Source organism: Alosa pseudoharengus, unplaced genomic scaffold (genome assembly GCF_046254945.1).
Source record: "Alosa pseudoharengus isolate Yale_2024_CS ecotype anadromous, Long Island Sound unplaced genomic scaffold, YU_APseudo_1.1 YU_APseudo_1.1_scf_10, whole genome shotgun sequence".
NCBI classification, from domain to species: Eukaryota; Metazoa; Chordata; class Actinopteri; order Clupeiformes; family Clupeidae; genus Alosa; species Alosa pseudoharengus.
The window spans coordinates 27540696-27564189 of record NW_027468565.1 but is presented as its reverse complement, the minus strand read 5'-3'; the positions used below and the strand labels follow the sequence as shown (position 1 = coordinate 27564189).

Below are 23494 nucleotides of genomic sequence, written 5' to 3'. Positions count from 1 at the left end.
TTGTTATGGGAAACTAGCTAATAAATGGCAATGCAGCTTTACTGTAGTGAAGTTCGCAAGATTGGAAAGAGGAAATAGCATTTACATGTCCATTTAAATTATAGCCTTTCTAATGCACTTTTGTGAGTTTTAAAATCCGAAATAAGATGGAATGTGAGGAGAGTGCTATTAACTTTAAAGAGGCCTATCTACAATTGAAACTCTCTGTAGCCTATGATGCAAATAAGCCTCATGTCCGGTCTATGGATGTCTGCTTTAGCCTATTGTTGACAGCAGGGTTTTTTTACGATTTAAAATGATACTTTCTAGATGTCCATTATTGTTCGTGCAAATATAAACTGATTCATGTCCCTTGCATTTTGCAACTGTGGGGTCCATGGTAGGCGCCCGACAGAAATATTGTTTCATTTTGCGAGTGATATCCACGTTCTGGCGGTGTTCTAATAAATGTGCACAGAAGGTAAGCTATATAAGGTATAAGCTAGGCCTATTACACAACATAAATTGTCACTATGCTGGCGACCCAAATAAAATCTCCTACGACCAACCCTTTGGAAACCAATGCTTTAGACAACATAGGTAACGAAATGGGAGTGGGATTCGGGAGCCTTTCTCTCGGGATTTTGCAGGACAGGATATTTTTTTTTGGGGGGGGGGGCAGTCACGTGATCGGGATATGATGGGAGTATTTGTGTGGGCTCCGGATGGGACAGGAGTGAAAATTGATTCCCATGTCACCCTCTAATACAGAGCCCATTGACAACAACAAGCGCCGATCGAACGCCCGTCCCATCACTTGGTCACATGACCCCAGCGATTAATTTCTTGGCGTGATTACGTGGAGCCTCAGCGTGGTTACTTGAAGACCTTGCTTGCTGTAAGCAGCAGGCTACTGTATTTACTGTAAACGCTGTGACCTACATGAGAAGAGAACGTCCCTACAACACTGTCAGGATGAGAAATGTCTCGGTGGTTGGCCATCACATACTTTACGTAACTGTGAGAATGGTCAAGTTAATAAGATGGTGAATAAGTGAGACCTATGTACAAAATCCTGTCATGACATAAGCATAAATACATTTGCTGATGTCAACAGTCATAAAGAACACTGCTGGTGTCTTTCTTTATGGACATTACTATATGTCATGAAGAGCATGACTGTGTTTGAATATTGGTTCGTACATTAGCTCGTAAAACTGTGTAAACGTAGCTTGTTGTGATTTCATGCTTGTGTATAACAGCTTTTATCTTGACTGACTTGCTTGTTAACCACTTGTTCACTGGGTTCAACATTCTGCTGTTGAAAGATACATTTCCAAACTGCTGCTGGGCTTGCTCCACTTGGAGCGAAGAGGGATACACATGCATTCAGCAGGGCACACACATGCATACCAGCATGGTTAGCACGAGCTTCCTGGAACTCAAAAGACTTGTCCTGACTGAGAGAGGGTTCATATGATTATCCTTTACCTGGAGGATGCACCTTCAGATGGTCTCCTTTAACAGGTGCTGTCACACCACCAGTGTGACCAGAATGTTGGAAAATGAAAGTTCTAAAGAATATCTGGGTTCAATTCAACATGGAATTTTAGGACCTTAAATTGTTGTGGAACGGAGTTCTTTGTAAGAATGTTCAAAACAACACCCCTGCTTTAGGCAGGGATCACCCTGTAAATAACGTAACGGCAGCGGTAAGCGTAACGCAACGCTCAGACCATAATAAGTTCTATCTTGTTCCTAAGTAACAGAGACGGTTTGCCTAAACTGACAATTGAATACTCTCGTGTTGGACTTTAAACCAAGTTCAATGCTCAGCTTGTTCAATGCTAGCGTTACGCTAGCGCTGCCACTGTTCCGAACCATAGACATTGTTTCCCATACATTGACTTATTTGTGGCGGCCCACCACAATATCAACATTGACCACCACACAATGATTTTCCAGGTTGTACTAAATTGTGCTTAAATCTGGTTAGAATCATAACCACACTGCGCTAATTTGTAAAAAAAAAACTGTTGCATTCAAGTTCATTCTGCAAACCCACAAATAGAATTAAATTGTGTGGGAAACAGTGATAGAGAACAATAGGAAACCTGCCGCTTGCCGCTGGCCAGTGTGATCCCTGCCTTAAGGTTAACCGCTCACCATAACTCTTTTGTAAGTGTATTCAGAAGGATTCCCAGGGCTTCGCCATTTGGTGATTGGTAGTGATGTAAAGGGTGCCATTAAATAACAATTACAGTATGATATGGCTTTTATGTAGATTAATGGTGGTGCATGCATGTGTGTGCGACTGTGCGTGTCTACTTGCGTGTGACTGTTTCAGTATTACATCACACATCTGCACAAGGACGGCCAGTGGACTCTTAGCTTAATGACTTTCACGTTAATTATAAATAAATAGCTAAAGCAACAGAGTGAGCATAAGCAAGCTTTGCCCCTGACCAGGCCAGGAGTAGCACCAAGACAGGTTACAAAGTAATGCCCCATAACATCAATCAACAGCTCCTCGCACGCGTCATCGGGACATTGCTTCCTAATTAACCTACATCGCACTAACATGCTCTAAGCGGCCCTGCCATATTACGTATGCAAAGCTAAACAAATGGGACACAGTGCAATTACTCTGTTCCATTAACAAGCTGGAGTGCACTGCCAGGGCCTCTGCACGATGGCATGTCATACAAGACATGCTCCTGGAGCTCAACTAGCACACCTGCCTTGCCAGGGCCTCTGCACGATGGCATGTCATACAAGACAGTATGCTCAACTAGCAGATCTGTAGGTGCTAAGGTGCTAACAACATCAAGGTCATGGGATTTATACCCATGGAACACACACACACAGTATACCAATACAAATATACACACCTGTGTGCATGTCTACACACAATACAAGTCATTTTAGATAAAACAACTGATAAATGACAAAACATAGATTTAAAGACACAATGTGTTAATTTATATAGCTGTCAGTGACCTCTCGAGTCACCTTTGTAGCGAGTTCACAAGGTATGAAACACTTCCCCTGCAGACCGGCATTACCTCCGCCTGCTCTACTCACTCCAGCCCTCCATCATTATGGAAACATGGAACAGCAAGAGGGAAAGAGCAGCCAGAGAGAGACAAGGGGCCGGGCAACTCCGGGAAAAAGAAAAAGACATTATGTTCTTGAATCCCGGGGGAAAACAGATTCATTTATGAGGCATACCTTTCCCTCATGTTGGGTTTGCTTATTCTGTCCGCTCACTGGCAGGGCTAGGAGAGCAACGCGCTGTTTCACAAGAACGCACACACACACACACACACACACACACACACACACACACACAAACACACACAGACACACACACATATGTAAGCACATGCACACACACACACACATATGTAAGCACATGCACACACACACACACACACACACACACACACACACATATGTAAGCGCACACACACACATACACAGACACACACACACACACACATACATATATATATTATATTATATAGATATAGATAGATAGATAGATAGATAGATAGATAGTGTATGTACTGTAAGCACACACATACAGTATACACACATTTCAGGTTTCTCTCACCTTTCTATGAATGCATGAGGCAACTCAGCCTGTAAAGTGTGAATTGGATTATGGACCATGCTTGAAAAACACAGGCGTGACGCTGCTGCTAGTGTTTGCAGTAGCTTCTGTTTGGGTTCATGGTCTTTGTTATTTGTCCGGTTTGGGAGCTGGTCATGAGGCTGGGGAGAAGAGAGGAGCAGAGAGGAGAGGAGAGGCAGAGAGGAGAGGAGGAGCAGAAAAGAGAAGAGAGGAAAGGAGGAGAGGAGAGGAGATAAGAGGAGAGGGAAGGAAAGGGGAGGAGGAGAAGAGAGGAGAGGAGAGGAACGGAGAGGGCAGCCTGAGGAACAAGGGGCTCGCTGAGATCGCTTGGCTTCTCCAGAGAGCGGTCAACCCTGCCCCGTCAGACACGGCAGCATAAACATCTTAATGGAATACAGCTGCGCAAGTCCACAAACACACACACGGCAGACGCAAACACACACACACACACACACACACACACACACACACACACACACACACACATGCAAATGCGCAAACATGCACACATAGACACAAACACGCACAAACACACTGCTGCACAAACTCACACACACAAATGCAAACTCAAGTGTACTCACACAAGCACACAGACACAAATATAACTGTACACACACACACACACACACACACACACACACACACAAAATATGCCTTCTCTGACTGACTCTCAATTGTGGGGAGAGGGGTTGCATTCCAATAACCACTCTCCAAACCATGAGGATGTTTTGCTATGGTGTGGAGACTGCACACTGCTCCAGGCCAGCTTCTCCAGCGCCTTCCTGGCTCAGGGGCACTGCTCTAATGCCACCAGTGTGTGCTCCTAATGCCCCAGCATGGGGCACTGCTCTAATGCCACCAGTGTGTGCTCCTATTGCCCCAGCATGGGGCACTGCTCTCTAATGCCACCAGTGTGTGCTCCTGATGCCCCCAGCATGGGGCACTGCTCTCTAATGCCACCAGTGTGTGCTCCTAATGCCCCAGCATAGGTGTCCTCCTCCCCACTTCACCTGATTCACACACACACACACACACACACACACACACACCTGTGTGCAGAAGAACTGGCTTTTTCCTCTCTTATGTCAACATACAGACACATACGCGCGTGCACACACACACACACACACACACACACACACTGACACGGGTATGGTTATCTGGTTATCTATCTTTTTATGGTTATCTGGGAAAACAAGATGCCTTTCACCAACAGCATACATCTTAGACATAGGGAAAATACTGCATAACGTACTCATACCTAACCTTTGTCTTTTTTCAAATGCAAAGGCTGTCTGACTGTGAAAGTACCGGCTGTGGATATGTGCAGGTCATGGAGGGAGAAAGAGAGAGAATGAGACAGAATGAGAGAGAGAAAGAGAGAATGAGAGAGAGAGGGAATGAGAGAAACTGATAATTAAAGAGAATGACAGAGAAAGAGAAAGAAGAGAAAGGGAGAATGAGAGAGAGAGGGACTGAGAGAGAAACTGAGAATGAGAAAGAAATAAAGAAAGAGATTGAGAGAAAGAGAGAGAATGAGAGAGCAAGGGAATGAGAGAAAGTGAGAATGAAAGAGAAAGAGAAAGGAAGAATGAGAGAGAGAGAGAGAAAGGATGAGAGAGAAAGAGGGAATGAGAGAGAGCGAGAATGACTCAGAGTGACGATGACAGGAAGACAGGGGGGCTATCTGAGACCCAAGGGCTACAGGCACATTAAATTAAAGACCAATGCATCTCTCTCTCTGTCTGTCTCTCTGTCTCTCTCTCTCTCTCTCTCTCTCTCTCTCTTGAGTCATTTTCTTTCTGTCTCATAAGCCACATTTCTACATTTTCTACATTTATATTCATACCAGTTGTTGTATTATTTTTTGTTGTGTTAATTTTTGACAGCAAGTTCAGTTCTAGTAGATCTGTGATCTAGATCCTGATTGTTCTGTGAACCGTTTGTTCCTCCTGTCTAGTTGCACAGTAGTTAACATCGAGGTGTTCTCTGTCATCAATCTCCCATTAACAGATGCTTAACTATTACACAGACGCAAAACCACTGTACAGTACAAACAACAGGAAGCTCTGAGAGTACAGTCAATGGAGGAAGCTATCAGCCAGAGGCTGAAGAAGAGGAAGCACAGGTGAAGAAGAAGTAACGTAACTGAGGGGCGTTGATGGCCTGGGGTTTGGGTGAGCAACGCATGTGTGTGTGTGGGGTGGGGGGGTTCGGTCACGAGCGGAACTGTGACTGAGGCATATTGATGGCCTGGGGTTTGGGTGAGCAACGCATGTGTGTGTGGGGTGGGGGGGTTCGGTCACGAGCGGAGAGGTCAGTGAGGAGAGGGTGCACGGGGGCGCGAGCTGAACTGTGACTGAGGCATATTGATGGCCTGGGGTTTGGGTGAGCAACGCATGTGTGTGTGGGGTGGGGGGGTTCGGTCACGAGCGGAGAGGTCAGTGAGGAGAGGGTGCACGGGGGCGCGAGCTGAACTGTGACTGAGGCATATTGATGGCCTGGGTTTGGGTGAGCAACGCGTGGGGGGTGGGGGGGTGGGATTGGAGTGAAGTGGCTAATGGTAGTATCAGGGCCAGCCCGGATCTCACAGACGCTGTTTGTGTAGTTTGGCCCGGGCCTCACACGCGCGCTGCCCGACTGATGGAAACCCGACTCGCACTCCAAACAAGCCTGCTGACCTTTCCATGGCGCGCCACTGAATCAATCTTTACATGTTGCCACTGGACAGTTTGAATGAGGGTCTAATGCATCAAGACCCAACATCACAGGCGGCAAGCAACGGCCACAGGTGTGTGGCTGTGTGTGTGTGTGTGTGCTGTGTGCGTGTGTTTGCGTGTGTGTGTGCGTGTGTTTGCATGTGTGTGTGTGTGCGTGTGTGTGTGTATGTGCACGCTCCCGTGTTTGTGTGTGTGTGTGTGCGTGTGTGTGTGTGTGCGTGCGTGTGCGTTTGCACGCTCCCGTATTTGTATGTGTGTGTGTGTGTGTGTGTATGTGTATGCGTATGTGTGTGTGTTTCTGTGCACGCTCCCGTGTTTGTGTGTGTGTGTGTGTGTGTGTGTGCGTGCGTGTGTGTGTGTGTGTGCATGTGTGTGTTTGTGTGCACGCTCCCGTATTTGTGTGTGTGTTTGTGTGTATGTGTGTGTGTGTGCGCATGTGTGTGTGTTTCTGTGCACGCTCCCGTATTTGTGTGTGTATTTGTGTGTATGTGTGTGTGTGTGTGTGTGTCTGTGTGCGTGTGTGTGTGTGTGTGTGTGTGTTTGTGTGCGTGCTCCTGTGTGTGGGTGTGTTGGTGTGTGAAAGCCGTGTGTTGCAGTGTTGTTTGGATGGGCTGAGCACACTTTTTCTCTCTCCATTTCTGTTTTTCTCTCTCTCTCTCTCTCTGAGCGCTCTTTAGTGGTCTGGCGTTTTTGAATGGGCAGCCCATCTGCGGTCCCTGGACATGAGCCGAATGCTGAACTAAGGATGAAATCAGGTGACACCAAGCATGCACAGCCACCGCCACGGCGGGGAGAGGCGAAGGGGGGGGGGGAAGAGAGGAGAGGGGATGGGAGGAGAGGAGAGGAGAAGAGAGGAGAGGAGAAGAGAGGAGAGGAGAGAGAAGGGGAGGAAAGAAGAGGACAGGGGAGGAGAGCAGAGGGCAAGCGGAGTTGAGAGTTTGTCAGCGGAGAGGTGGGATGTGCGCCGGCTAATGTTTTGTGACAGGATCCCAAGCACCCCCCTCTCCCTAACCCCTCCACAGACCCCTGAGTGCTCGGCATCACTAAATGGAGTCAATTCGTGAATGTGACTAATCTTCATTAGGGCTGACATTTCTGAAATAATGAGCTCATCGCACAAAAGGCCTGTCCACTGCACACCCTTCTGTCCACTGCCCACCCTTTTGACGTCACTGCCCAGGCAGATGAGGCCACAGAAGCAGCAGCAGCAGCAGCGGAATCCATTTCTGACAGCAGGGCGAACACGCCGATCTTTGCCATTCCAAAATGAAGCAGTGAGCCAGCTCAGGCAGAAAATAAACACAGAGAAATTATTCATTTCTAGTCGACCTCGGTGACCGCTAGAAAAGCTCAATCAAGCGCGTGTCTGATTTGAATTTCTTCTAAGCGATTAAAAAGAAAGCCTCCATCAAAAAAAAGCCATTTGTGTTAGTTAAGTGGCATTTCAAGTCGTGCATTGAGGTCAATATACTATCTAAAGTCAATCAAAGGAAATCAAATGGAATTATAATGGAGTGAACCCCAATAAACAAATGTTTAAAGTGTGGGCGGACACCAATGCAGATCTCCCGATAACCTGCGTGGTGTCCAAGGAGACCACAACAGAACATGAGCACAGACCACCAGCAGACTGTTTGCATAAACACTGAGAAAGACGAATGTCCAGCATCACTGCGAAACTCGAGTGTGTCAGTCCACCTCCCTCCTCTAAATGGGAGAGCAGGGTAAATGTTTTGGGCTCTCCTCAGTCTGGAGCGGGCCTGGAAGTACAGCTATGCCACAAAAGGTAACAGAGAGGAACCCAGCTACGTAGGAAACACTCTGGAACACACCAAAAAAGGCCATTCATTAAACAAGCCCTCCATACCGAGACATCCTCTGTCACACAAAAGGAGATTTAAATGAACTCTGTGTGACACGCCTTTGGAAGTGTGTGTGTGTGTGTGTGTGTGTTTTGGGGTGGGGGGGCACGAGGTTGGCGGTGGTATCATCACCACACTGTTTTCCTCCAATCCTTCACCAGCGAGTCACCAGCGAGCCGCTCAAGGAGTCTCCTGCATGGTGTTCCTGGCCAACAGGCAGGGCCGAGAGGAGCTAAAAGGTTTGTGCTTACTGTTCTGGCCCATGAATCACTTGCGTGGCCTTGGGGGTGGTGGAACGGGAAGGACAGGGAGAGTTTGAGGCAAAGCAGGCCCTGTTCTCCCGTGTGCTTGGGGAAGCCAACTTCCTCCTCTGCCCATTGATCTCCGCACCGGTTTGCCGGGTCAGGCAGTTAAAAGCATAGACGAACATGTCATGAGCATTCATTTCAAGAGTAGGTGTTTTAAATACTAACAGGATTTCTGTTATGATGATAATGGTACAAGGAAGTCTGTGAGTACGGTTCAAGTAAGGGCTGGGCAATTAATCAAATTAAACAATTAATCGTCAATTATGGCTTTCGACGATTATGAAAACATCATCAAATAATAACAATTATTTTGTTGCATTCTGCTTTGCAACAATGCTTTAGTTTTGTGCTGAGCAATAAATACAGCAAAAACATTGAGTAATTGTGTTAAATAATCATGATCTCAATACAGTCCAAAATAATCATTGAGTAATCATGTTAAATAATCATTATCTCAATACTGTCCGAAATAATCATGATTATGATTTTTGTCATAATTGAGGAACCCTAGTTTGAGTCAAAAAAGGAAAAGCAATCAAACATATTCAGATGCCACTTCCCTTATCCCTTGTATAATACCATGCAAAGGCCAGAAAGAATGAAGTATGCTATTTTTCCCATGCGAAGAAATCTTTTGTATTACACATTTTATTTTATTTCCCTTGTTTTCTGCAGACTTTAGAGTTGAAGGGAAGTATCATTGTGGTATGGATAGTTGCCTTTAGTCCAACCAGTCACAGCCTTTTGAAAAGCCAGACCTGAGGTCAAGCCCCATCCAATGGCCGATAACAGCCTTACGTAAGAGCTGGCCACTCCGACTGACGGCAGGGGACGTTATGATACCGCCACTGCCTGCCATGACCAGAGTGCAAGAGGTGAACTTGGCCAAGAAAAAAAAAATGAGTGCGACTGGTGCTTCTCTGGTTGTCTCCTCTAAATCCGGTTTACATAATGTTTTAATGGGAACAGCGGCATGGGGTGTCCACACTGTCCAGACAGGCGTCTGTCGGCGGCCTGCTGCGAATAAAAGCAGATGGTGTCGTGGCACGGAACTCGGCTCGCATGGCACCCCACTCCAGGCCATTTCAGAGAAGCACACCGGCAGTACTCACACAAGCTTTGTGGGACAGAGCCATCACTCCGAGTCAATCGTACCTCCAGACACCTGTCCAAACTCTAGTGACCCCCATTGAATGAAACATAATGATTTTCAGGTCTGGAGGTTCATTCAGAGGTGTCATTCAAGTCTGTGGATGTGCTGCCATTTGGCTCTGCGGCTGGAGTCGTGGAGCTGGACTGTTGCGTAAGGCTTGGGCCCAGGGCTGAGAGTTAAGTGCAGCGTTTCTGCAGTGGCACGTCGGCACATTGGGTAAAGGGTCAAAGTTCTACGGAACTCCACAGTACGAATCTCACATTTCACAGTATCATCATCAAATATGGTTTATTCAGGGAAGACTGACATTGAGCATTGAGCTCTTTTACACAATCATACAACAACAAATAACAGACAAATAACAAAGAAAAAACAATACAATTGAATATGATACAAAAACTAAATAAAAAGAACGATCTACAGTAAATATCAGTCAAAGCAAGAACACTGTATAATAGCCATATTGCCGATTATACCCTTAAATTGGTCTAACAGTAACAAAGCTGGCTTGGTCCTGTGATGGTGGAGCGCAGCCAACCACAAGGCAGCTCACGGCTTTCAGGTCCTTGGAGGCTCGAGCCTCCTGACACGCTCAGGAGTAAAAGTCCCTCTTGCAGAAATCTGGCTTTTCTTGCAGGACTTCAGAGGGAAAGCAACAACAGCTGACTAGAGACTTTCTTTTTTGCCTCGCGCTAACAAACCATGACCGAGCAGTTATGAGCGCACTACACATGAAGTAATTTGAACAGAAATCACAAAAAGTTCACTCTGGTCCCCCAGAGAAGCAATGAAAAACAGCTAGGAAACAAAAAGGCATGCAAAACTGTAGCGAACTCTGATACGCTTCTATTTTACAGAACGGCCAGGGCAAAGAACAAAAGTGCAAGCAAAGAATGTGTTAAGAACTACAGGGGCCGCTGCAACAAAGGCAGCACAGAGGTGTGGGATGAAGCCTTAGAAGTCTGCACAGTTCTGCTCCTCACTGCAGTCTGTCGGGTCAATGAGGCTACAAGGCTCAGATAAAGATACTGGACTGGATTTGTCACGGAAGCCTAATGATTACATAGGTACACGCTCATGCACAGATACTATCCAGACACACATGCAGACACAAACACAAACAAACACACACACACACACACACACACACACACACACACAAATACACACACACACACACACACACACACACAAGCCCTAAACACATAATACTCATTCATGGCTCTGCCAAGGTGATACATGTGTAATCAGATGCAAGTGAATGAAATGAGCTCCACCACAATCTCACACTTCAAGTCCCCCATTGTGTTTCCGCCACATTTTTCTGAAGTGTGTGTGAGTACTGTTCCCCCTGGAACTCAGTCTTTTCTCTCCACGCCAAGACCAGGCCAGCTGGCCACCCACAAGCACATGCCAGCCTGCCATTCAACATGATTGATCGTGGCGTAGTAGAAACTAGTAGTGCAAGTACGCTACAAGAAAGGTACACACAGAGATAGAGAGAGAGAGGGAGAGAGAAGGGGAGAGAGAGAGAGAGAGAAGTCCACTCTGCTGCAACCTGTTTCTAGGCAACACAAGAGGAAGTGTGTGCTGAGAAATCAATAAGACATGGGGCAGGACAGTCCCCGGCAGGCGTGCGTCACCAGGTGACTTCACCTCTGGCCAGGAGGAAGCACTGGGCCCCATCGATTCCGCCCCCCACGGCACTCTGTAAACTTTGTAACGGCAGGGTGACCACACCAAGGGCACCCCGAGGACAGCCGTAAGACAGACAAGTTAGAGCTCCGTCCAGCCGTGAGCTAAGAGAAAGAGAGAGAGAGAGAGAGAGGTAGAGGGGAATTTGCACACATATTGCCTAATAGCTTGTATCCCTCCACCCTTGGAGCCAGGGCACAGGGTAAACGACGGGACCTCGGGACTGTGTGCGTGTTGGCATGGCAGCCTCACTCGGCATGTACTGTACATTGCTCTCTCTCTCTCTCTTTCTCTCTCTCTCTCTCTCTCTGTCTCTGTCTCTCTCCAGGAGCCAGCAGCTTCAAGCAATTAGTAGAATTACGCATTTGGGCTACGGGCAATTGTGGAGAGAACCGAGAACATTAATGAAAGTCATAAACGCTACCAGCTGGAGGCTATGCATTTACACCAGCACTTACCCAATATGCAAGAGCCCTGGCTTTCAAAATGCGCCTTTGTTTTTCAGCTCTCCTTCCCTACCTTCTCAAGGCATAATACAGAGGAGAGTAGCTGCAGGCTGAGAAACAACTTGTCACACTCACTCACTCACACACACACACACACACACACACACAGTGCCTTATGCCATTTCACAACTTGACAATCTATATGGTATATGAGAGTTCCGTCTTCCTTAAGTAAATTGTTCAGACAACTCCCTCCAAACAAAACATTGTTAACCTAAATTCAAACATGTCCATAGCTGTTTGGGTCTCATTCTTCCGCCGCAAGTTCATTTTGTTAACAGGGACAAGGTGATTAAGTCTCTCAGAGTAGGATGGCAGTAAATCACGCTGGTGCAAATTGTGGTCATTTATTAACGTCAGTGACCAATCTCCCTGCTTACCTCTACCTAACACTGCGGTTGTCGTCATGTGAGGATTTGAGTAGAAAACAGAAAGAGCACTTCTGACAAACAGAAAATACCATGTTTTGACATTCTTTTGAGGTGTTTTTTCAAGTTACAATATTCCACCAATTTCACCAGAGTGTCCTTTCTGGTAATTTCTCTGCACGTGTTGTCAGCGTCGGTAGGACATGTTTATTTGAAGTGGGAGAGAACACAGGGTGTCTGTACGGCAGGGACGAGGGGGGGTGGATGGGGGCTTCACACGTGCAGAGAGGCTAACGTGACAATAGCCAGAGAACTACCAGGACAGGTTTGGAAGTGTGTGTGTGTGTGTGTGTGTGTGTGTGTGTGTGTGTGTGTGTGTGTGTGTGTGTGTGCAGGTTTGGAAGGGCCTTCTGCTCAGCTTCACAGGGAGAGCTCTAAACACATGACATTGAGAAAATAAAAGTAAGAGTCATAGTAATAGCAGCAGTAGCGGAAACTACACTTACAGCTCAGCTTTATTGTTTCACTACGTTGGTCACATAATAATCTTTAAGATGAGAAATGCAGTTCACACAAATCGTAACAACTTTTGCAGTTTGTCATAAAACAAAACAATACTTTCTTTTAAATTAACTAAAAACACGACATTGAGAAAATAAAAGAGTCATATTAATAGTAGCAGACTGGTTGTTACTATACTAATGCTACTAACATTACGACAACTACAACTACTGCTAATACTAGAAACAGGTAAAGCTAGAGTTAGCTAGAGATTAACATGACATACCACAAAATAGGACAAAGACCAAGTTATTATAATATGTAAGGACAGAAGCACATAGCACAACAGCACATACTGTACTGTAACATTCATCTGCTGTAGGCTGTTGGCATAAGATCCACTGGCTAATACTTTCCATTCACTCTGATCAGGGCACATATACTGTAGGTCTCTAGTTCACATATAGGTCTCTAGTTCACAGGAGTGGCCTTGTTTAATAACCCTTGTCTCACATAGAGAGAGAGAGAGAGAGAGAGAGAGAGAGAGAGTCAAAAAAGACAATGCACCCAAAGCAACTACAGCCTTCCCTAATAAAACAGTTACCTCTAAAGAGGGACTACCTCTCTTCATTGATTTTATATCAAACATGTTCTTAGATGCATAGGCTTTATTTAAAGTGGGGAAGGCAGAACACAAACAAAACACAAAAACACATCAATAGAAAAAGTAGAAGTCAAAGAGAAGTGAACAAACACACCACAATGATGACTATGAAGGAAGTGATAGAGGAAAATAAACAAAAAGAAAGAGAGAAAGACAGAGCACAGAAAAAACAGAGAGAGAGGGAGTGAGATTTGAATTGTACTTTATTGCGTTGCACAACAGCACAAAACTTCAATCAATCAATGATGACCAAAATTATTTAAAAAGCACAACACACAAAAATAAATAAAAGGGAGAGGGAGTGAGAGAGAGAAGAGAGAGAGAGAGAAAGAGAGAGTGAGAGCGAGAGAGAGGGAGAGAGAGTGAGGGAGGGAGTGAGAGAGAGAGAGGGAGAGAGAGTGAGGGAGGGAGTGAGAGAGAGAGAGGAAAGAGAGTGAGGGAGGGAGTGAGAGCGAGAGAGAGGGAGAGAGAGTGAGGGAGCATGAGAGAGAGGGAGAGAGAGGAAAGAGAGAAAGAGAGAGATAGAAAGAGAATAACACACTATTCATCCCTCATGCTAAGCTCAACACCTGGTCCCACTGCAGGTGGGTCCCTTCAGGCCAGGGGCTGTTTAGAGTGGGCCAGAGAGCGAGCCGAGTGAAGTTCCAAGCCAGCGCGAGCCCACAAGCCCGTGTCAGTTTCCAGCTGCGCATACACATTCCACACCATTACACCCCTTACTGGACTCCCACAGACGCTCATGACGCTCAAACATTCACTAGATGCTGTTTGTCTCGCTCTCAGCTGCCAATACAACTCTGTATGTATTCGTATATGGACACCAACACACAGGCTGTCAACTGCATTTAAGCGTTGGCCCAGCAAACGGAACCACAGAGACTCCACAGGCTGGCTTCCATGGATTGATCCGAATCCTAGACTAAAAAATGTGTTTCAGTCTAGATCTTCATTCAAGTTCTCTTCTAGTCTGGAGTTAGGATTAATCCACGTCCAGGAACGCTAGAGTTATATCTAGTCTCTAAATGCTCCGAGTAAAACTAAGTTGCGAGATTTGTTGTCATTTAATCTAACTGAAGACATTTGGTTCCTGTTTTAGTTTTATAGTGCAATACCTAGAGAGATACAGACAGCTGTAGTGCTCAGTGAAACATCAGACAGAGTCAGTATTTCACAATCACACAGGGACTATGATCCCCCTTCTCAGCAGGACGTGGCAAGCCCACGGCCCATAACTCCTGAAAGGATATTATGTCCTGAGGTTGTGACTGCGGAGGGATTCGTGTGTCAGCAAAAATGTCATTTGGGATGAACGGTACAGGACGTGAGGTGACAGGACGAAACAGCGCCATCTCCTCCACCCTCGCCATGTGATCTAAGCGCGAGTGTGTGCTCTCACGGCGCTGTACAAATGTTCTGAAAGAGCATCTCTCTGGGGGTTAATTTACGTCAGAGAGAATGACACATGTGCAGACGAGTCCAAAGCTGCACACACACACACACACACACACACACACACACACACACACACACAAACACACATACAGGGAGAGAGAGCTGTGCACACACACGTACATTTGTAAATACTTTTAACACATAAACACACACACACTCCCAGGGACATGAACAGTGTGTTCACCTTTTCAGCATGGTAAATGTTATCACTTCTTGTGCTTGTGGAAGCTGGGGTACTTGAAAGGCATTAATCGCTTAAATCTGCCGTCAACATGGAAGGTAAGCCCTACACACATGAGACGCATCTAAGGGCCTATTCATAACCAAGTGAAGGGACTGCAGTGTCCTAGCCCTCAACGTCACTACAACACACGTCTCTCCGTTTGAAAACGTCTTGCACGGAGAGGAGCGATTTCTCTCAGGGAGCGGACACTTCGACTGGCACTCGTGCGGCTGAGTACAGTGTGTTGTTAGGAGAGAGACAAGACAACGCCTGAGTGTTTACAGCGTAGGATGATGAGTCGCTGAGCTACGCAACTGACGAGAGCAGGGCTTACCGTGGGCTAGCCAGTGGATAGCGCTTGCCTGTCCATCTCTCCCTCTCTATTATAGCTATCCGTTTACCAGCTAACACTTTACTTACACCTAGTCTCCATTAAGCATGGCATAAACACATGCATAAAGGTGTATAGGTGATAATGCCTCATAGTGATTGCTATAAGTCTATATAACTACATATATAACTACATTTGGGGCAGCCGTGGCCTACTGGTTAGCGCTTCGGACTTGTAACAGGAGGGTTGCCGGTTCGAACCCCGACCAGTAGGCACGGCTGAAGTGCCCTTGAGCAAGGCACCTGGGATTAGTGTGTGCTTCACCTCACTGTGTGTTCACTGTGTGCTGAGTGTGTTTCACTAATTCATGGATTGGGATAAATGCAGAGACCAAATTTCCCTCACGGGATCAAAAGAGTATATATACTTATAATAACTGCACTCGTAAAACATTACTTGGCATTACAGTATCAGCCATTTCAACATGAGTATATAACGTAGCTTCTTCTACCTCATGATAATGCCACAGTGGACATCTTAACCATATATTAAATGTTGTTTATTCACCAAATGCTCTTTCATAAAAATAGTTGTGTAGGGCTTATACAACAAATTCAGAACACTTTATGTGTACAGGCATGTCTACTTATAAATAGTCTTATGTCAAATGCTATAAAGCATGATTATGAATACTTTATTTAAAAATGTATAAATGTGTTTATAATGTTTTATGAATTCTGCGTTTAAGTGTTACCATTAGTTCTATGTTTGTTGAACTGCTTCAAACTTCAGTGGCAGTGGCGGGCTATTGGGGTGTTATTTTGACATGGGTACTATTTTCGTCTTACAAAATGCTTAAATTGGCAGCAATAATGGTTCTATTTTGTGGTGAAGGTGCTGGAATATCTAGAAATCTCCATTATGAGGAATGTGAATCATTAATGAATTCCTTCTGTTGGCATTGAGGAGGGAAGCTGATGTTGAGCTGTCATTTAGGCAGCTGTGTGTGTGTGTGTGTGTGTGTGTGCGCGCACGCGCGCATACGAGGGAGTGTTTACATGTATGTGAGTGTTAATGTGTATGTGTAACAGCAGGCATGTGGATACAGCAGAAAAGTACATTACTAAGATCCAAAGAGATCCAAATGCTCTCCCCACATTCTGTGAGACAAGTGTGGCTGTTTTTTTTGTTGTTTTATCCCTGGCCACCAAACAAAACCTCAAATGACCTACTTTCTACTATTTGTCCCGATCCCCACCCCACCCACCCCCCACCCCCACCCTCAGCGACAGCTCCATGGGCCGATTGGGTTTACTGACATGATGGCGGGGCGTCTAATCGCCAAGGGTCCACTTCAGCGTCCATTCAGCCTCCATCACCAGATGCCACATGCTTTGGATTGAGTCTGACCCAAGCCCCAAAAGGAGAGGGTCGGGTTGGGCCATTCCAAAAAAATAACTTCCCATGACACTTTACATTCCAAACACAAACAAATTCGGTGGACAGGTCGACAGACCACCCCCCCCATCCCCCACCATAAGCCCCGATCCCAAGGAAAGAGAGAAAATCAGGGGTGCTTAAAAAAACACAACAATGGGTCGTTTCCAAAACTGGTGCCTGTGATTGCGTTTGGAGAGCCCTCGCTGGAGGAAGTCATTATCGTGGGTTTAAAATATCTTTATCGTCTGACGTTTTCAAAGAATTTCCTCCCTTGGCTGGGATAATATTAGTGTTGGTGTCAGATGGAGGCCACAGTCCAGCCCCCGCGGTGGCCAGACCAGAGTGGTGGCAGTGACGCACCAGACAGGAAGAGGGAAGAAGAGGACTCTCGTGGAAAGCAACAGTCCAGCGGAGCTTCCTTCTCCTCTTTCCAGGCTCATACCCTCCGGTTATGAAAGGAAACGCTACAATGCTCTATTGCCCCACAAAAAGCTGACTTTTATTACAACTTTTCGAGACGAACAAATTTGCATCTTAACATTCAGGGTAACTAAAAACAAACTGAAAACAATGGGGATGCTTTCCAAACACGTAATAATAATAAGAAAAACAAGTTGTTCTCCACATGTTCCACTGATCTGGGAGAGGCCGGCAGACAAAGAGGCTTTTTTATTCTGATGCAACACCGCACAAGAGAGAAAAAAAATGCCTCTTTTAACACTCCTCAAGCATGTAAGGGAATCCTTCCTCACAATTCCTTCACAAGCTATATCGACCTGCCCAAAAGAGCAAAATTTCTTCTCCCAGTTAAATCTTTCTGACTGGAATATAAAAGATCAGACTGTCACCTTCCATTATCTCAGCAAATGAGGTACACGCCAAAAAGCCCGCACTCAATTGCATCATGTCAATGGATACTGACATCTTCTAATGTGCTGATGTCTTGCTGACGACTTTTTATTGTGAAGCTGTGCTGCCTGGAGAGCCAACAGACACTGGCAGGCCGTGTGGAACCACATACAGAGAGCAGTGTGTGTTTATCAAACACAACCCCTCCGAAGGAAAAACGGTCTGCTTGAGACAAGGGATACACATAGGAGACGATAAAAGTGTTTTGTTTTTTCCACTGAGTGCTGAAGGACAGGATGGGTGCTGGAGATACAGAGCAATTCAGCTTCTCCTTTCTGTATTTATTTTTTCAAATAAACTGTTTTGATCTGAGGAGTGGCAAACTGAAGGGGACCTCTCCATGAAATAAACAAGGACATTAGCAAAGGCCAGTTGACAACGTCAACACTAAGCGCAACACTGTACATTTTTACCAGCATACCACAGCTTATCTGGGAGTGTGAGCCATACTTCCTTGCAGAACTGACACAGTGTAGCATTCCTGGAGCACTGGTTATCATTACACTAACAAACTGATGTCACGTCTCAAAAATGGTCAAGGAAAAACATATTCAACTAAAGCGCCATCCGGACTTTTTGTAAGCCATAGTGATGGCAGAATGCACTGTTCACACTTCTTTATGCTCATCGAGGGAAAGAGACCGACGTCAGATGTGTGTGTGTGTATGTGTGTGTGTGTGTGTGTGTGTGAGTGTGTGCGTGCGTGTGTGTCTGGGGAGGGGGAGATGACTACCACAGATCACCAGGGGCCTATTGTACCACAGCTAGACCACACAATACTGCGGCACCACATGCGCGCCATGTGCCCTGCATCCGTGCATGCACACAGCACACAAACTAGCTTCTGCCCTCGATGTGCTGATTGACTCCCATGCCGGAAATCAAGAGGCATCCAGAAGAAAGAGATCAGGGGTTTAGGGGACTGGGACTGGGGAACTCCTGCTACTGACAGCCATAGTGTCATAACAGGGTTACGGTGCTCAAAACAAAGGGCCTGTGGTTCTGCAAATGAGTCACTAGAGGGCTCACCCAGTGCTTCAGGTATACTGTATGAATACATATGCTGAATGGCTCAGCCGATTCCCCTCAGGTTTGTACATAATATACAAAAAGAAAAAAATAAATATACACCGCAAATTCAAACAACTGCAGACAGTGAATTTAGTATTTTATAAATGTTGTCAGATCTTATTCTTATCATTTCTGTTTCTTCATCTTGCAAATGTCTTGTATCCTGTATGTAAAACCAATCAATGCATTAAATAGATTGAACTACATCAAACAATATGGGAATGCAACTATGTTTTGATGGAAAACATATCTCAAAAGAATATAGCAGTAATGATTGCTTGAGGTGCCATTCACTGATATCTTGAAAGTACTCTTCAAAACAGTAGCTCTTAAAAATATAAATTTCAGTTAAATAAAAGCATTGCCACAAGGAAAACATACACCTAACTGTTATTAAGCTGTTTCTCTATCAGCCAGGGTTTGGCAGCTATCAACTATATCCAAAACTGTCCTCCACTAACTCTCCCTTCAAAAGAATCTATCACGGTCCTCTTTCTCTGTGAATGATTTCCTAAAGATACACTCACCTGATACAACTAGATTTACAGACATGCCAGGCACTAACATATGTCATATATCACACAAGAGAACAGCATGGAGGGTTCAGTGTGCTGTAAGTTAAACGCCTGCGTCATCCCAGTGCACTCTGAAAGCTGAAGTTTGTTTTCTGAGGACACAGCATCCGCACAGGTTAACCACCGCGGAGCGGCGGAGCTATCAATGAGAGCTTTTGATCCGACAGAAAATCTGTTTCTCGTTGAAGTGCTCACCATAGTCACCGACTTTTCCACTAGCAGAGTCGTAAATCCACACCGCCGACCCAGCCTTTAAATCAGAAAAGTGCAGTAACCCCCTGGCCCTGTGGTTCTCAACAGAAGTGTTCAAATGCTCTGGGCTTCGAGCAGCAGAGCCATCATGGTTTCCAGAGGTCGCCTCCAGTGCCAGCTGTTCATACACAGAGTCCATGGACAGCAATCACTGGCTCTGGCATCACATTAATTGCTGGTGATCATTAAACGAACATAAATTGTCACACAGCTATATGTTGTTTAAGGCCCTCTATGTGTCTAAGAATTGGCAGTGTGCATGTAACAACAGATACCCTCCTGTATCCATTATCAAGAGAAAAACAAGAGATGCATTGACAAGAAGGTGACAGTTGTCTTTAATGTGCACTACAATGCACTATGTCTGGCATCTGTCATGAGAGCTAAATTGGGCTTCCCATACAAATTACTTGGTGAATAAGAAATCATATGTTTGCACATACTGTTTATGGCCGATGCATCACCCAGGCAAAATGACCTCTTCGTATAATGTAATAGCCAGCAATAAAAAGCAATATGGACATATTTTCATCACAGTAGTATTAAAAGTGACTCACACTGACTGAGAAGAGCCTAGACACATAGACGCAAAGAGCAAAGGTTTGTACAATTGCAAAGATTTGATTATGTCTGTGCAATATGTGTAAACATATTGCATAAACTTAAATAAAATGGGCTATCATTTAATCATATTCTCTGTCCAGCAGGACAAGAAATCTGAGGGGCAAAAGCAAACTTTGAAGAAATGATAGCTTATGTTCCTACCTTGGAAATGCGTAACAATTAAGCTTATAATAACTCTGAATCTGAAACTCTGAATCTGAAAAGAATTCAGATCTATCTGATTCCCACTGGAATAATCATATTTTTTTAAACTGCTATTTAATTTTAAAATGTCCAAATGTTGCACAAAATAATGATACATTTGCATGTGTTATGCTACCAATTATAAGACATTAAATATTAGAACTACCAGACCGCATCAATAACTGTAAGTCCTAATAAAATGTCTGTTATTTGTATTAGGATATTTAGTACAATTACTTTCATTGCTCATGGTTGTGTTGTTTTCTGAAATCTGCCTAGTACAATGCCAAAAATGTCCCAACATGTTCAAAAGTAGGCTACTAAACAATTCTCGAACATTACTGGCCATGCTGCCCACCGCTGGATGGGACAGGGTGAAAAACGATTCCTTACCTGGTCTCTTTGTAAGCATGGCAATGAAGTCCTCCTGTGTGACTTGCTGTTGGACTGACTGTGTGCCATGTCTGAGGATATTACAGAGCTGGACCTCCTTCGCCTTTTAAATACAGGGACCTCTTCCTTCGACCCAGTCACGGAGGTACAACCCTCCCTGTGAATCCCTTCTTTCGGAAATACCTTGTCAGCATACCTCGCTAGTAAGATTCCAAGCACTCCGACCAGGTATGCCAAGTAAGGTCTCCAGGCTCCACGTACTTTGTTCAGAGATATAAGTGAAATAGTCCTGAGGACGCTGATGAAAATGATGATGGAGACCCCCTGTTTGAGTCTAAGAACCATGAGTGCGCTGCTTGCCAAGCAGGCGAGCACCACCACGGCAGACGCAAGGGAGAACGTCTGACCATTCGTCCCGTCAAACAAGCAGCGCGCCGCGGCTTCGCCCAAGTGGCACACGGTGAGAAGGAAGAGATAAGTTTTAATGCATATCCCACACCGGATTAGATACAGCCCGACCCAGAAGAAGGCACATGCAAGGGTAAAAACGGGCGAGATAACATGCCACAAAGTTAGCAATAGCTCCCCCGCGCAGCTGGATAGAAAATGAATGAAGGACGCAGACGGTCTGTCACTACCAGGTTCAGTCTCCCAGTCAACACATTTAATAACCAGAGCGAGAAAAACCGAAAGCGACCCCACAGACACCACAGAGCGGAGCTTTTGGGAAGTCCATATTTTATAGAGAACAAGCCTCTCCCACAATCCACATTCAGGGTCCTGACGAAGCGAGACGACACATGTTTTCATATATCCATTGCGATGGGGTGCCTTGGAGCTGCTCTCGTGAGTGGTGCCTGATGCACCACTTTGACTGACAGAGTTCACTGCCATCACATTGATTTGCAGAGTAAAGTACCCTGTAGCAATTCAAAACGTTGCTGCTACGATGACAGCTAAGCCATCACGGCACCAGTACATTGGGTAGCCTAATGTAATGCTTGACATTTCCAGAGGACGTTTTATGTACATGTAAGTAATAGCGGAACGAACACATGTCCTACATAAATGCACGTGCTGTGAATAATTTGATTTCAATGTCCTATCTCAACGCATCTCATTTCCTTTGTTGTACTCCAGGTAAATAGGTAGAGGGCACCCCAAAGGAGTACCAGCGAACCAGTGTGGCGTGGCAGACCAACTTCTGACGTTGAGCAGAATTAGGCCATTTGCTGTGTTTTTGTTTTTTCCCCTCGCACTCCAAAGGATTGCGCTCGAGCCTCGCTGCCGTCTTTATGAGCTTTTGTCACCTCAGGTCAAGATTGTTCGGCTCTTGCTCCTTGTCCGCTTGAAATACAGACGCCGTTCTTGAGTAACCTACTTAATGTGACCACGCGTAGGCTACTCTGTCACATTTCACACTTCTTTGGGTCTTTCTCCGTTGTTGCCCCAGGTCGTATTGCTGTCAAAGCGTGAGGAAAAAATAGGCTCACATTAACGCGCTCTAGTCCCGAATCGTGAAGCTCGAGAAGAGGAGGGGATTCTGCTTTGTTACTCATCAGCTCCTCTGGCGCTGCTGGTGAGCGTGCTGGTGTATGCAGCAGCACTCTCGCCGTGTTCAGTTCACACCCACCACTGGCTTAACACAGGACCATGCTTTCATTCAGCAGTCCAGTGGCACAGTGAACTTCATTGAAATGAAACATTCCATCTTCTAAGGTTCCAGCTCAAGGGCATGACTCGCCATCTCGCCTTCTCTCCGTTTTTGTACACGCACAGAGAGGTTTACGAGCAAGAGAGCGTCTTCGGCGGGAGTTTCCGCCTAATAATCAGATTTTGGAGACATCTGAATAATGGAGCGTGCCCTACATTTCCGTTCTCTTCTGCTGTTTGTTATTGCAGATTGTGGGATTTTTAAGAGGGGGGTTGTAATACTTATATTCTACCGAAATATAGCAAACAAGATCATTGCATTAATTGACATGGGTTGTCTGTCATTTCAATCAAGTGTCATCTTAATCAAAGGGAATCATAACAATTTCATAACAGCATATTTGTGCATCTTGTCACTGAAAATATTCCCATTCCCATTCATTATGGTCCTTCATGCCATCAACATCATTTGGCACGTTTTTCTACCTTGCACTATATCAGATAAATCAAACATCTGAAGGTGCATGGTTGTAAGGTTGAAGAAATCATCAGTGAATTGTATTTATCATTAAAAACTGCCATTTTGATCCGGCAGAATTACAGGGTCTCTCTATTAGGTGATGCCTTTCCCAAACATATTTGAAAGGCTGATGTCTTGTATTGAATGTCTTTTATGAGTTCTCATGGCAACATCCTGAGACTGGTAGTGGTAGTGGTAGTGATATTGAGTGACCACAGCAATTCAGGATGTTATGTATATAAATATTGTTTGACTTTAGTCATCACACAATTTCAATGCAACTCCATTCCAGGCAATGACATTTTCTTCTGTAGTTAATAAAATGTTGCTTGTCATTCTCATTTTATTCAAGTAAAAACCTGCAAGTCAAATTAAATCAACCCAAGATGCTAGCCAACTAAAAAAAGATAATGATAATAATTTAACATCTCCCTTTTTTCTGAGAGGGGTAGGCCGAGAATCATTGAGACAAACC

The 23494-nt window shown here is 45.2% G+C and overlaps 1 protein-coding gene across 1 annotated transcript in view; it reads right to left on the bottom strand.

Annotated features, from left to right (window-relative positions):
* LOC143105011 (cGMP-inhibited 3',5'-cyclic phosphodiesterase 3A-like) overlaps positions 1–22587 on the bottom strand; it is a 92672-nt gene extending 70085 nt beyond the window's left edge. The window contains exon 1 of the mRNA XM_076269384.1: positions 20847–22587. Within this exon, the coding sequence (XP_076125499.1) occupies positions 20847–21740 (894 nt within the window). The 5' untranslated portion in view covers positions 21741–22587. The remainder of the gene's footprint in view (positions 1–20846) is intronic.
* Positions 22588–23494: the final 907 nt, after the last annotated feature.